This window comes from Mobula birostris, chromosome 18, assembly GCF_030028105.1.
Source record: "Mobula birostris isolate sMobBir1 chromosome 18, sMobBir1.hap1, whole genome shotgun sequence".
NCBI lineage: Eukaryota > Metazoa > Chordata > Chondrichthyes > Myliobatiformes > Myliobatidae > Mobula > Mobula birostris.
The window spans coordinates 40,298,666-40,312,849 of NC_092387.1; the positions used below are offsets into that span (position 1 = coordinate 40,298,666).

The window sequence follows — 14,184 nt, forward strand, 5'->3', positions numbered from 1 at the left end:
ATTTCTGTCAAGCATTTCTTAAATAGTTTAAATATTCCTTCACTTTCTCCTGATCTCAAAGCAAAACTCAATGAGCCATTATCATTAGAGGAAATATCTTTAGCTATTTCTGCACTGTAGTCTGGTAAATCTCCTGGACCTGATGGGTTCTCTGCAGAATTCTATAAATCATGTTCCTCACTGCTTTTGCCTCAATTAACATTAGTTTTATCCAATTTATTTAAACATGGTCAATTGCCAGCATCATTTAATGAGGCAAGTATCAGTCTTTTAGTGAAAAAAGGCAAAGACCCAACAGAGTGTTCCTTGTAGAGGCTGATTTCTTTGTTAAATGTCAATGTTAAAATTTTGGCTAAAGTTCTGGCTCATAGAGTGGAGAACATTGTACCCTCAATTATTTCTGAAGATCAAACTGGTTTTATCAAAAATCGCCTCCTTTTTTTAATATACAGTGCCTATTTAATATCTTGTATTCACCTTCAACTGGGACTCCTGAATGTGTCATCTCTTTTGACGCAGAGAAATCGTTTGATCGTGTGGAGTGGAATTATCTTTTTGCGGTCTTAGAAAAATTTGACTTTGGACAAAGTTTTATTACATGGACTAAATTGCTATACTCATGTCCCACTGCTTCTGTTTTGACCAACTCTCAGCAATCCCAACCTTTTAACCTTAAATGTGGCACCTGGCAAGGGCACCCTTTAAGTCACTTACTTTTTGATCTGGCCATAGAGCCACTGGCGATTGCGTTTCGTAGCTGCGTTGAATTGATGGGGATTTGGAGGGGGGCGGTTTTGAGCATAAAGTTTCACTTTATGCCGATGATCTTTTACTTTTTATGTCAAATCCGACTACCTCCTTACCCCCAATGTTTTCACTTCTTAATAAATGTAGCCAACTTTCCGGATACAAACTTAATTTACACAAGAGCGAACTCTTCCCAATTAACAGAGAAGCACAAATATTAGAATTTCATAACCTCCCTTTTAAAGTAGTACATAATCAATTCACTTACCTCGGTTTAACTGAAACAAGGAACTTAAAGCATCTTTTCGAGAAAACTTAGCTAATCTTTTAAATCATACAAAACAGAGTTTGGCACACTTGTCATCCCTCTGGTAGGTCAAATTAATGTTGTTAAAATGTATATCCTTCCTAAATTTTTATACTTATTCCAATCTTTAACAATTTTTATTTCTAAAGCTTTTTTTTGATTCGTTAGATTCTATTATTTCATCCTATCTATGGAAGGGCAAACGTTCCAGACTTAATAAAGTTCACCTTCAAAAACCTAAAAGGAAAGGTGGTATGGCCTTGCCTAATTTTCGTTTTTATTACTGGGCAGCCAATTATCGTTGCCTTACTTTTTGGTCTTTCTTTCATAATCAGTCTGACTGCCCAAAATGGGTGGCAATGGAGTTGAACTCTCATAAGGATTTCTCCATTCCCGTACTTACCTGTAATTTGCCTAAACTAATTGTTAATCCTCTCATTAGACATACTCTGAGAATATGGGCTCAGTTCAGAAAACGTTATGGTCTTCATGGCTTCTCTCTCTCTCTAGTCCTATCTTTCATAATAATTTTTTTCGACCTTCTATGCAAGACTTAACATTTCATGTCTGGTGCAGAAAGGGCATCAGGCGTTTTGAAGATCTTTTCATAGACAATTGTTTTGCAACTTTTGAACAACTGTCTGCAAAGTTTAACCTACCTAATACTCATTTCTTTAGATATCTTCAAATCAGACATTTTATTAACCCTTTAATACCAAATTTTCCTGAGATGCCTGAAAAAAATATTGTTTTCTTGTTTCTTTGTATAAACCCATTGGGTAAAAGTTTAATATCTACTATTCGTGATAAGTTAGCAACCTTGAGGCGTGCCCCCTTTGATAAAATTAGAACTGCCTGGGAGCATGATTTAAATATTGCTCTGTTCGACGAGATTTGGGACTCAACCCTTAAGTCAGTTAACTCAACCTCTTTATGTGCTCACCACCGCCTTTTGCAGTTCAAGGTTGTACATAGGGCTCATATGTCTCAAACTAAATTATCGCAGTTCTCTTCTGATATTAGTCCCTTTTGTGACAAATGTAAAGTGGGCGAGGCTTCTCTTATCCATATGTATTGGGCCTGTCCTAGTTTGGAGAAATTTTGGAGAGAAGTCTTTTTAACTTTATCCCATATCCTTGACACTTAGAACCTAACCCTTTGATTGCTCTTTTTGGCATTTTGGGTGAAGTTGACACGCGTTTGAGTCTGACTAAACGTTGAACATTGTCTTTTGCCTCTCCTTTGGCTAGACGTTTAGTTCTTAGAGATAATAGACAACAGACAATAGCTGCAGGAGTAGGCCATTCAGTATTTCGAGCCAGCACCGCCATTCACTGTGATCATGGCTGATCATCCACAATCAGTATCCTGTCCCTGCCTTCTCCCCATATCCCTTCACTCCGCTATCCTTAAGAGCTCTAGCTAACTCTTTCTTGAAAGAATCCAGAGAATTGACCTCCACTGCCTTCTGAGGCAGAGCATTCCACAGAACCACAACTCTCTGTGTGAAAAAGTTTTTCCTCAACTCCGTTCTAAATGGTCTATCCCCTATTCTTAAACTGTGGCCTCTGGTTCTGGATTCACCCAACATCGGGAACATGTTTCCTGCCTTTAGCGTGTCCAATCCCTTAATAATCTTAAATGTTTCAATCAAATACCCTCTCATTCTTCTAAGTTCCAGAGTATACAAGCCCAGTCGCTCCAATCTTTCAACAGATGACAGTCCTGCCATCCCTGCATATTAACCCAGTGAACTTACGCTGCACTCCCTCAATAGCTAGAATGTCCTCCTCAAATTTGGAGACCAAAACTGTACACAATACTCCAGGTGTGGTCTCACCCATGTTGAGATGTTGCCCCACCCACTCATGCTTAATGGTTTAGAGACATTATGTCCTGCTTAGACCTTGAAAAGATTCATTATTCACTTCTTAATTCGGACATAAAGTTCCATAAGGTGTGGGGACCTTTTCTTGAATATTTTCATAACCTCTCTTTTGATTAAAGATTTATCCTCCTTTTTCTTTCAGTACTTTAATCCCTTACTTCCAGCTTTCTTTTCTGGTGAACTTTTAAGGTTTTTAATGTGAAATATATTATAGTTTAGGTAGCAGGCAATACACTTTTTTATATATTCACAGCTCTGTGATGACAAAAGCTCTGATTAACTTTTCTTTATATCGTAATGGTTGGTTTGGAGTTGTGAAGAGGGAGGGTTGGGAGGAAACTAACTTTATATGATTTTATTTTGGGTACTTTTTCTTTACTGCTATGAATTGTACACCAGACACATTAGTTTCGCATTGTATAAATCTCCTTTTTGTTGTTTTTTTTGTTGTAATGTAGAAACTCATAAAAAAATTAATAAAAGAGACGTGTTTGTAAATCAGTAAACTGCCACTGAATGACACACAGAAAATTTACCCAATTAGATGGTGAAACACTTCGTCACCCACCTCTCATTTTATTCAACGGAGTCACTGTGCAAACCTCACCTGCAGATATACTTGAGGAGATTGTAATTGGCCTGAGGCAGACCAGTGACTTGCTTGATCAGCTCCTGGACACCCTAAGTAAAAATAAGACCAGGTTATTAATTCTCATTGCAAACCAGGAGAGCATTTAAACAGAAACCCCATTTTTAACCCTGGTTGCCAACTGTAAATTGGACAGGTGGGCAGATCAAACTGCCCAGATTTACCCACCCATTGCCACCTCTGATCTTCTCAGCTGAGCAGGTTGCCCAACCCTGCGGAGGTCACTTAGAAGATGGTGTCCAATCCTGATAAGTCACGTGGAGCCAATTTCATTTTTAACAGCAGTCTGGGTGGGAAGGACACGTGAGTTTTGGGGAAGTAGGAAAGTCAGTCACATTTTTAAATTCATATCTCCATTTGTCTTTATTTATTTGTTTGTTTAGAAATACAGCACGGTAACAGGGCCTTCAGGCCCAGTGAGTCTGCACAACCTTATTACACCCACGTGACCAATGAACCCACTAATCCATATGTCTCTGGAATGGGGGAGAAAACTGCAGCACCTGGAGGAAACAGACAGTGGCAGGAATTGAACCATAGTTTCTGGCATTGTAAAGCATTATGCTAACCGCTACTCTAACGTGCTGCCTCATAACTTAAAGCTAGATATTTTAAATACATCTCCAGGTCCTTCAAAAATAGCTCATGATCTCCCCCCCCCCCCACCCCCAAATTGACACTTAGTATTCCTGTCAAAATCACGGGTCGATTTCTAGTTGAAGGCAAACCTGCCACAACCTGGTCTTGACTGATAAATAAAATTTCATAACAAGACAGCATAACAGAGGGAAGCAGACTGTCTCAATACGGAGCCTCAACTCTGGTGGAAGTATGGAAACAGAAAGAGATGCTGTGGTCAATCATTAATGTCAGAATTTTTTTAAATATGCAAAAGGTATAAAGGGGCAATACAGTGGTACGCGTCAAAGAGTTGTTGCTTGATAGCGCCAGTGACCCAGGTTCAATCCTGATGTCTAGTGCTTTTTGTGTGGAGTTTGCACAATCTCCCTGTTCCTGCACAGGTTTCCTCAGGGTGCTCCAGGTTCCTCCTGTTTCTGTTGGCAGGTTAATTGACCACTGTAAATGATCCTGAGTGTACTGGTGCACGTTGGAATCTGGGAGAAGTTGAAGGGAATGTGGGAAGAATAAAATGTGGGACTGGTGTAACTAGGTATTTGATGGCTAGTATGGACTTAGTGGACCAAAGGGCCTGTTTCTAGGTCAAGTGACTCTATGGAATGTGGAAAAGGCAGCCAATAGGAGCCAAGTCACAGATCAGCTTCAACCTGGTTGGACGGTAGAAGAGCTCGAAGGGCCAGATGACTTACTCTTGTTCCAAAGTTGCCTGTCAGCCTTTGGGCCTCAGTTTCCCCAGCTGTTCCCCATCTAATGGGCAGGATTTAGCCCTTGGGTTTTAAATGTGGTCTGGGAGCTTAACCACTGGAGGAGATGCTCTCAATTCTGATGCAAGATTCTAGTCCAGTCTCCTCACTTACTGAAAGCTGACCGAGGAATAAAACAATTTCAGCTGTAGTGCTACAAATGCAGAGGATTGTACGGATTGCAAGTTATACTTTGCGGTGTTTAACCAGACCCACAGGAAATTCTAGACATTTATAGCATTGAGAAGGCCACTTGGCCCATCTTGCTGAAACTGATTTCATTCCTCTGCTCATTCTCCATAACCAGGGTTCTCCTAATCTGCCATAATTGAAGCAAGCACATTGAGCTGTTTGACCCCATCAGTCTGAAGATTCAGGCACGAAATGGAATGGGCCCCTGGGGAAATCCAACTGCCATCTCGAAGTACAGCAGAACAGGACTTGTGGTGTTTAAACAGGACTACTGGCTGCTGCCCAAGTACAGCAGGGATAGATTCAAGGCACTGTGTAATTAGCAGCATTTAATGTTATTTTTATTGTCCCAAACTGAGTTCAACCCGAGATCTCTTTCAACAACTCACCGCTAGCAAAATATAAATGAGCTCCATTTCAAAATTTTAAAATCACATTTTCATTGAAATCAAAACTCCAGAACGTACATGTAAACAAACTGCCAAAGAGGTAATGACAAGGCTGAAAATTATTTATCTCATTATAAGCCCATAAGACATAGGAGCAGAATTAGGCCATCTGGCCCACCAAGTCTGCTCCGTCATTCAATCATGGCTGATCCTTTTTTTCTCTCCTCCTCAACCCCAGTTCCTGGCCTTCTCCCTGTAACCTTTAATGCCATGTCCAATAAAGAACCTATCAATCTCTGCCTTAAATACACCCAATGACCTGACCTCCACAGCTGCATGTGGCAACAAATTCCACAAATTCATCACCCTTTGGCTGAAGAAATTTCCCTGCATCTCTGTTTTGAAAGGGCGCCCCTCTATCGTGAGGCTGTGCCCTTTTGTCCTCGACTCTTCCAGCATGGGAAACATCCTTTCCATATCTACTTTGTCTAGGCCTTTCGACACTATTACGAGGCTGGAAATACCAATAAATACTCAGCAGGTCAGGCAGCATCTATGTAAGGAGAAATAGTTCACATTTCAGGTCAATAACCCTTCATCTGCTGCATTGTATTCTTCTCAAACATCAGCACAATACTGCCCCAAAATAACTCCCAAAGCAAATTAGAATGAGGTGAGGACTGGGCATCACAACTTCCTTCTTCTTCTTCTGACTTTTAATGGTGGTTGGTAGTCCATCTTAAAAGTGTATTGCTGCCGCTAGCTGGACTAGAATATGGTGTAGAGAATTGGGAAATAAAACCTTCCCTATTTCTTTATCAAATGAAAAGTGAATTACCCCAAAAAGCCCAACAGATTGTAAGTAATGAAAGACAATATTGTGAATTAAGTTAAAGTCACTTCCGTAACATTGCAAAGTTTTTAAATGAAAACGATCAACCCCCAAAGATAGTACTGCAGCTTGCATTTGCTTTCTTTCAATCTTATATGCTTCACATTGTAAAAGAATGTGTTCAACTGGTTCATAGCAATGACAAAACCTACACACATGATGTTTTGCAAAGAAGCAGCATTTCAGGAGGTGTATTGTATACATTTCTCTGTCATTAAATTGAACCTTTGAACACACTGGAGTGATATTTTCTATGATATAAGAATATTCTATGTCAATTCGATATAATTCCTTCCCTTCTTGTTTTACCCCCTTCTCTCATCAACCCAACAGTTTTGTGTATTTTGTAAAGGTGTCTCCCCTTACGTCCATTATCCCACAAGTCTTGCCGTTATAACAATTCTTAGCCCCACCAACTCCTTAACTTCTGATTTGCTAAGGGGAAGGCCTAAATCCATAGTTGAACTTTTAGCTGCTTTTTTAGTCAAACAATCAAACTGCTCATTCCCCTCAACACCTCTATGTGCAGGGACCCACAAGAAAATGAGAAAGTTTGAAGAGCTTCCAGCAGTAATTCCAACCTACAGTTAGAATGACCTGTTTTAAGTCTAGTCAAAACTGAAAAAGAATCTGAACAAACTGCAACCTTGCAAGGATAAATTTCCTCCACCCACTGTAAGCCCAAAATGATGGCAACCAATTCTGCTCTATATACTGATAGCTGGTTAGTAAGACATTTTTTTATTGTTACCTGTAATTCAGGCACAAAAACAGCAACACCAACATTCCCAGATAAAATATCTTTTGATCCATCAGTAAAAATGGTAAACTATCACAATAATTTTCCTTAACATATAGATGAACCAACAGTCTTTCAGGCATATCAAGATCCTTGGACTTCATTAAATCGTGCAACCTAAAATCGACTGGACATCTCACCTTCCTGACTCTAGGATCTGATGGCCAAGTTCTATTGACACTTACACTGATGTAATACTGAAGAGTGGACAAAATTTCATGTTGGGTATCACATTTGGTGTACAGATCCCATTTCAGTGGCAAAAATTGATTCCCTCAGGTACTTCTGGGTAAAATTTAGGAAATTAGTCTGTTTAATTTTTTATTTAAGGATTTGAATCCAAAGTAAAGACTAAAGTCTGGGCAGCTAACCATCCAAATCATCTTAAGTGCTGAAGGGAGATTTCATGTTCTTGTTGGCAACTTGTATCCATATTGATTGTACACTAAGTCAAGAGGAGGTGCTTTCCTTGGTTACAACCATGTATGCATATTAGCAAAAGTTAGCACAGGACATAGATTAGTATACAGTGCAGTGAGGTCACATCAACTACAGGAAAGGCAGGAGAAGAAAAAGGTTAAACTTTACCAAATCTAACAATATTCCAGGTGGTGGGTAAATGGAATGAGCTGTTAGAGGAAGTGGGAGAGGCTGGTACAATTATAATATTTTAAAGATATTTAGACAAGTAACATGAAGAGAAAAGGCTGAGAGCAAGGATTCCCACCCTGGGGTCCACGGACCCCTCGGTTAATGGTAGGGTCCATGGCTTAGAAAAAGGTTGAGAACCCTGGTTTGGAGGGATATTGGGTCAAATGTGGGGATCTGGGTCTTGCTCAAGCAGACAACATGATCATCAGGGACAAGTTGGGTCAAAAGGTCTACTTCTGTGCTGTATAACTATGACTCTAACAAATAATTTCTGATCGTTTCTGATCGTAATATTAAATAGCGTTAGAGTTAATGAACAAACTTTCACAACTGAAGTGAGTTGTTGATTCCTTAACAAAATGAAGGTGCTACACAGTAACCAATACCATCAGATTTCTCTTTTGCATCAGATGAACGTGGAGGGCAATCACCGTCTCGGACCAAGATATAACACTGGGCTTTGTTCAACTGCTCCCGTGACCTTCTGCATACTAGCAGTGGGCATTTTACCAGTGCCTACCCTTTCATTATTATGTATTCAGAAGCTTCTTAAGAGAGTTTGTATCTAGTGGAAGTAGCTTGGGAGATGGCTCCACACCTCTTGTTTTCAAGTACTTTGAGCAATTACACTATCTGCACACTTGAAGCTACTTGAATTTGAAGCAAATGGTACAGTTCAAATGGTACCAAACACAAAATGAGGTGGCCTATTTTCTAGAACTACTGACAAAAGGGACACAATGTTGTCAGTTCAAAATATTGAAAGGCCCTGGGCAACTTATACAGTTATATAGCATGGAAACAGGTCCTGCAGCCCAAGTAGTCCTTGCCGATCGAGGTGCCCCATCCAAGCCAGTCCAATTTGTCAGCATTTGGCCCATACCCTTCCAAACCTGTCCAATCCCTGTAACAGTTCAATTGTCTTTTAAAAGTTGCCATTGCACCTGCTTTAACCACCTCCCCTGGCAGCACATTCGAGATACAAACCACCCTCTGTGTGGGAAAGTTGCCCCTCGAGTTCTGATTATATCTCTGTGTTTACCTCCTCTTTGTCCTTAGCCAGCAACTGTGCACATGAAAGGAAGTCTTCATACTTGGCAAATGGGATGACTGGTTCTGGTAACTCCCTCAGGTACAGCTTCAGTAAGGATGCAACCGTGTGAACGTCTGTGTTCCTGAAATGAAAAGTCATAAACCACGGGAGCTTCGAAAAGCCGTAATCATTAACCAGCATTTTCTGTCAACACATGGAATCAACTGCAAAACTACCCCCTAAAAAGCAATGCCCCTCATTCTGGGGAGTTTAGTAGTCAGGTAGTATCTGTGGAAGGAAATAGAGAGTTGACATTTCAGACTAGACCTGACACACTGACTGTTTCTTCCCTTTTCCCTCAACAGATGCTGACTGACATGCTGAGCTCCTCGAGCTTTTTGTATGTTGCTCCAGATTCCAACCTTGTGACCCACACTAGCACCACTTTATTCATGATCTGAAACTGCTACTAGTTTAGTTTATACGATTTAGAGCCCTGTGTAAAAACCCTTAAAGATTCAATTTTAGTTTAACCAATGACATTTTATTTACAAATGGCAAGTTTCAAAAATCTGGGATAAGTAAACCATTTGAAAAAATGCCCTAAATAACAGTTGAAATTGATTTTACGTCAGCCACATTTCCAAATAAAATACTATAGGTTGAGTACCCCATACCCAAAATCCATACACCTCCGAACTCCAAATTTTTACTGCACTGACATGATGTCACAAATGGAAAATTCTACAAGGCACTGGGAAGATTCCCAGGCAATGCATAGGTCTCTGCACACCACAGTCAGTTCTCAGAAGTGACCTTACATATGTAATTAACAGAGGTTAATAAAAAACAGAAAATAAAACTGCACAATGTGAAAAATGGAGGTCTCGAGTGTGTATTGAAAAGTGGATTCATCAGTGATGGAGTGAACATATGCCGCTTAATGGTATGCTGATCATGAAACAAGCAAAGATCTATTACAACAGACTGAAAATTGAAGGTAATTGTTTCATTCACAATTATTACTAATATTATATAAAACTACTCTCCCCCCATCGTAGTTGCTGTGAAACGCATGGCTGTCTGAAACTGAGAGCGGATATGAAGCTGATTACAGGGCTGGAACCTGACGGGAGATGCAGTCGGTGGCGGTCGCTCCACTCTGACAGTCCGCGGAGGACCCAGCTCTATCATGTCAGTCTGTGATCTGACTGTGGACTGCTCCCTCTGTGAGCTTTGCACCAACTGTACATAAGCTGTATAAGTAACCTAAAAGGAGTTTGCATTTACATTTGGGTCCCATCTTCAAGGTACCTCATTGTATAGATGCAAATATTCCAAAATCAAAAAATATTAGAAAAAATCCAAAACACTCCCAACCCCAAGCTTTTCAGATAAGAGATGCTCAACCTGTACTTGCATATACATTAATGAAGTAAAAACTTCCAAGGTCCATGACAGGAACATTTTGCGACATCGTGTAGTGTCACAAACACATAAGACCATAAGAGATAGGAGTAGAATTAGGCCATTCAGCCCATCGAGTCTACTCCGCCATTCAATCCTGGCTGATCCTTTTTTCCCCTCCTCAACCCCAAGATGATTCAGGGAAAGCTACTAAACTCAGAAGTGTGGTGTGGATTTAAGAAGCAACTGAAGAAAGAGGACAAAGATTTGGTTTCAGGGCAGATGAAAAGAGCAAACAACCAAAAACATTTAGCACTGACCTGGCTTTAAAGATATTTTAAGTGACAAATTACAGAGGTGTAAAAGTGGAATTTCAAGAGTCCCAGGCAGCTAAAGATACGGGTGCTAGTCGAGGAGTGATTAATATCAAGTGTACATGTGACTAGAATTAAAACTTTAGGAGATCACAGAGATAGAGAGGGGCTGGAGGTGGTTATTTAGAAAAAAAAACTGAGAATTTTAAATTTGGAGCCAAGATGGATTTGAGAATGTCAGAAAGATGAATAAACAGCACAAGTTACCTCACAATCAACTGTGTTTTGTACAAGTTTAAAAGGAAGACGGATGGAAGATTGACAGCTGGCCAGGACACTACTGGAAAAGTGAAGGTGAGAGGTAATAAAAGACGGGGCAGCAGCTATGCCTAACTGAGAGGTAACTTTCTTTTACATGCAAAGTTCTTTCCATAATTTGCCCATATTTGTAAAGCTGGAGCTTGAGATGATTAAACTTGTTCATTAATGTTATTCCCCTCCCCCTCCCACTCCTGAGTTGATCTTGTGAAGGAGCAACAGTCATGTTTTTGGTCTGCAGGAATTTGTGCCTAAACAAATTGGAGGGGACCTTTGCAAGAGGGAAAACAATGAGAGAACTGAACAGGGTCGATAAAGCTTACTTGGGATAATAAAATGCTTTGACAACAACAGAAACATTGGAAAGAAAATGCACTTCACTTGAATACTTAAACAAGAAAGTCATTTAAGCCAGACAAATTGAGAGGCCTAGTTTCAAGACAGAGACTGTTTAGCACCCTTTTGTTCTTGGGGATACATGCAAACTTCTATCATCACCCTTCATTCTGGAAAAGTCTTGGCCTGCTCATCTTCTCTGCATAACTCAGTGTGACAGTATTGGAAAATGTTCGTTCAAATAGAGTGTGGTGATGCCACCAAATTAGAACATCTTTGTCACATATTTTCCTTGTTGTTTCAATGTAGCCCAAGTTGTATGCTGGAAGGTTAGACAGGACATGTACTCCAGGCCCGTCTCTCATCCTGATACTGGAGCCAAGGTTGCCTGTATACTATGAGTGGGCAAACAATGAAATCAGCATTGCCATGTATGCCCCATTACTTGAAGTAATGATTAAACATAGGGTCCCATCAAGTCAATCCTGAAGAATCACACCAAATATAATGGTTTTCAAATTTAGGTTCCGTTCTAACGTAAAACTAGTTAGAAATTTGTTGTAAATTACTCAAAAGATGGCTGGAAAATTTACCATTCAAATACCAACTTATCTGTTAACTAACTTGGACCACCTAATGGACATTAGAACCAGAAATGTCAAATAAAGAAAGGTTTACATTTAGAGAACGAGGAGGTCTGCTGAGCAAGATCACTGTTTAAAAATGACAGCAAATTAGTACAAGAGGATTAACAGCCTTTAGACACACAGCCACCAGAGTCAGTAAGTTGGCTATTGAGGGTTAGTTCTTCTGGGAAGAATGTAAGCAATGATGAAACCATTCCATTGTTCGAGAGATGAGGCACTCAAAGTGTCAGGACTTGAAGGCATCATTTCCCTGTAATAACTGTTATTTTGGTTAACTTTAAGCCAGTGAACAACAAACCTCTCAGATGATTTTACCTCGTGAATGTACTGTAAAACTCCAATGATCTGGATCCATTTTGAATTTGGGTAGTGATTTTAGTAAAATTACAAGTTTATTGGTGCTGCTCTTAATAAAACAACTATTTTTTTCTTATGTCCTTTTTTTTAAAACATTATAAAGTACAAAATACTTCCAGTAAACAAGACAAATTTAAAAGGAACATGAAACCTATAAGTGCTCTGGTCTCTGGCTGTAAAAGTACACGTTCCTGACCCTAACCCTGCATCAACCACACTCCAGACTCCCTGGCCCTGACATCAATCCTAGACTCACATTCCAGACTACTGACTGAGCCGTATGCAGAATTTATAAACAATTGGCTGCTGGATTATCTGAGCTTTACTAGTAGTTGGTCAAATAGGTTCATGAAGCAAACACATCTGAGAAGTTTATCATGCAGTGGCTTCAGATTTAACTAAACACTAGTAGCCTGCAGTATTTGAACAATATGAAAGGTAAGAATTTACTTGTCAAACAGAGGCTTTTCTCCACAGTTGAAAGAATCCTGGAGTTCTTTGACCAGGTTGGCTTGCCCAGGCATGCGAAATAACCCTTCTTCATTGAGGCCATGTTCTCTGATAAAGTCCACACACTGTTCCACTAATAATGGAGCCAAATGCCTTCCAAATTTCCTCTCGTATTGGACTGTATCTTCCAAACGCTGTCCAAATATACCTGTAATAAATCGGAATCTGTAGGTGTGATTTCCCTCATCAAGGTCCTTAATAACACTCTCTCCCAATACATGTTACTTCACTCTGAGAACTGGAACACCAGATTTCAAGCTAAAAGGCACTTGACTCTAAATACTTTTATTACAATGCCCAAGTCGACTTTGCATGCATCTTTCCCTTCCTTTGGAATAAGAATGTTTTGTCTCTGTGTGTTTTAAAAGGTTATTTCAAACATTTTCTTTCCACCTATCAACTCTGCAGAACTTAAAAACAGTATATGCATTATACGTTATACGAACTTAAAACATATCTTCCTAGGCTGGACAGGATACAAGGGAATATAAGATGCGATTTGTGAATAGTTGAGGATCTTCAATCACTTTAGTCACAATTATTCTTATACTCCACCACCCCAACACATAGAAAATATTCCCTCAAATCCAGGGAGGATGGGTTCCAGCTTCAAGGCTAGGCCAGAGAACAGTACAATATAACCCTTAAACACAAGTGACTCCGCAGATGCTGGAAATCCAGAGCAACACACACAAAGTTCTGGAGGAACTCAGCAGGACAGGCAGCATCAATGGAGAGGAATAAACATTCAATGTTCCAGGCAGACTGTTTATCCTTCAGCCCACAATATCTACGCCAACCACAATGCCAAATCAAACTAAACCTATCTGCTGGCATATGGGGAGCCAGGATCACACTCTATGCAGCAAGGAACTTTGAGCACCTCCGCTCCGGACGCCACAACAGACAGGATTTCCTGGTAGCCACCCACTTCAACTCTGCTTCCCATTCCCATTCAGATATGTCCATACATGGCCTCCTCTACTGTCATGATGAGGCTAAACTCAGGTTGGATGAGCAACACCTCATATACCGTCTAGGTAGTCTCCAGCCCCTTGGTATGAACATAGAATTCTCCAACTTCCGGTAATTCCCTCCCCCTCCCTTCCTCTATCACTATTTCACTCTGCCCCCTCCCCCAGCTGCCTATCACCTCCCTCATGATTCCGCCTCCTTCTACTAACCATTGTGCTTTCCCCTATTCCTCCTTCACCTTTCCTGCCTTTCACCTCCTTGCTTCCCCTCCCCCACCCCTTTATCTTTCCCCTTACTGGTTTTTCACCTGGAACCCACCAGCCTTCTCCTTCCCACCCTCCCCCCACCTTCTTTATAGGGCCTCTGCCCCTTCCCTCTACAGTCCTGATGA

General features: G+C 40.4%; 1 protein-coding gene across 3 annotated transcripts in view; it reads right to left on the bottom strand.

Moving 5' to 3' along the window:
* Positions 1–14,184, bottom strand: part of LOC140212073 (rho GTPase-activating protein 22-like) — a 295,845-nt gene that overhangs the window by 24,521 nt on the left and 257,140 nt on the right. For 2 of the 3 annotated variants that reach the window (XM_072282562.1, XM_072282563.1), the window contains exons 3-5: positions 12,759–12,966; positions 8,939–9,071; positions 3,550–3,623 (exon numbers count right to left, since the gene is read on the bottom strand). In XM_072282562.1, the coding sequence (XP_072138663.1) occupies positions 3,550–3,623; positions 8,939–9,071; positions 12,759–12,966 (415 nt within the window). The remainder of the gene's footprint in view (positions 1–3,549; positions 3,624–8,938; positions 9,072–12,758; positions 12,967–14,184) is intronic. The other variant, XM_072282564.1, reaches the window with a different exon arrangement.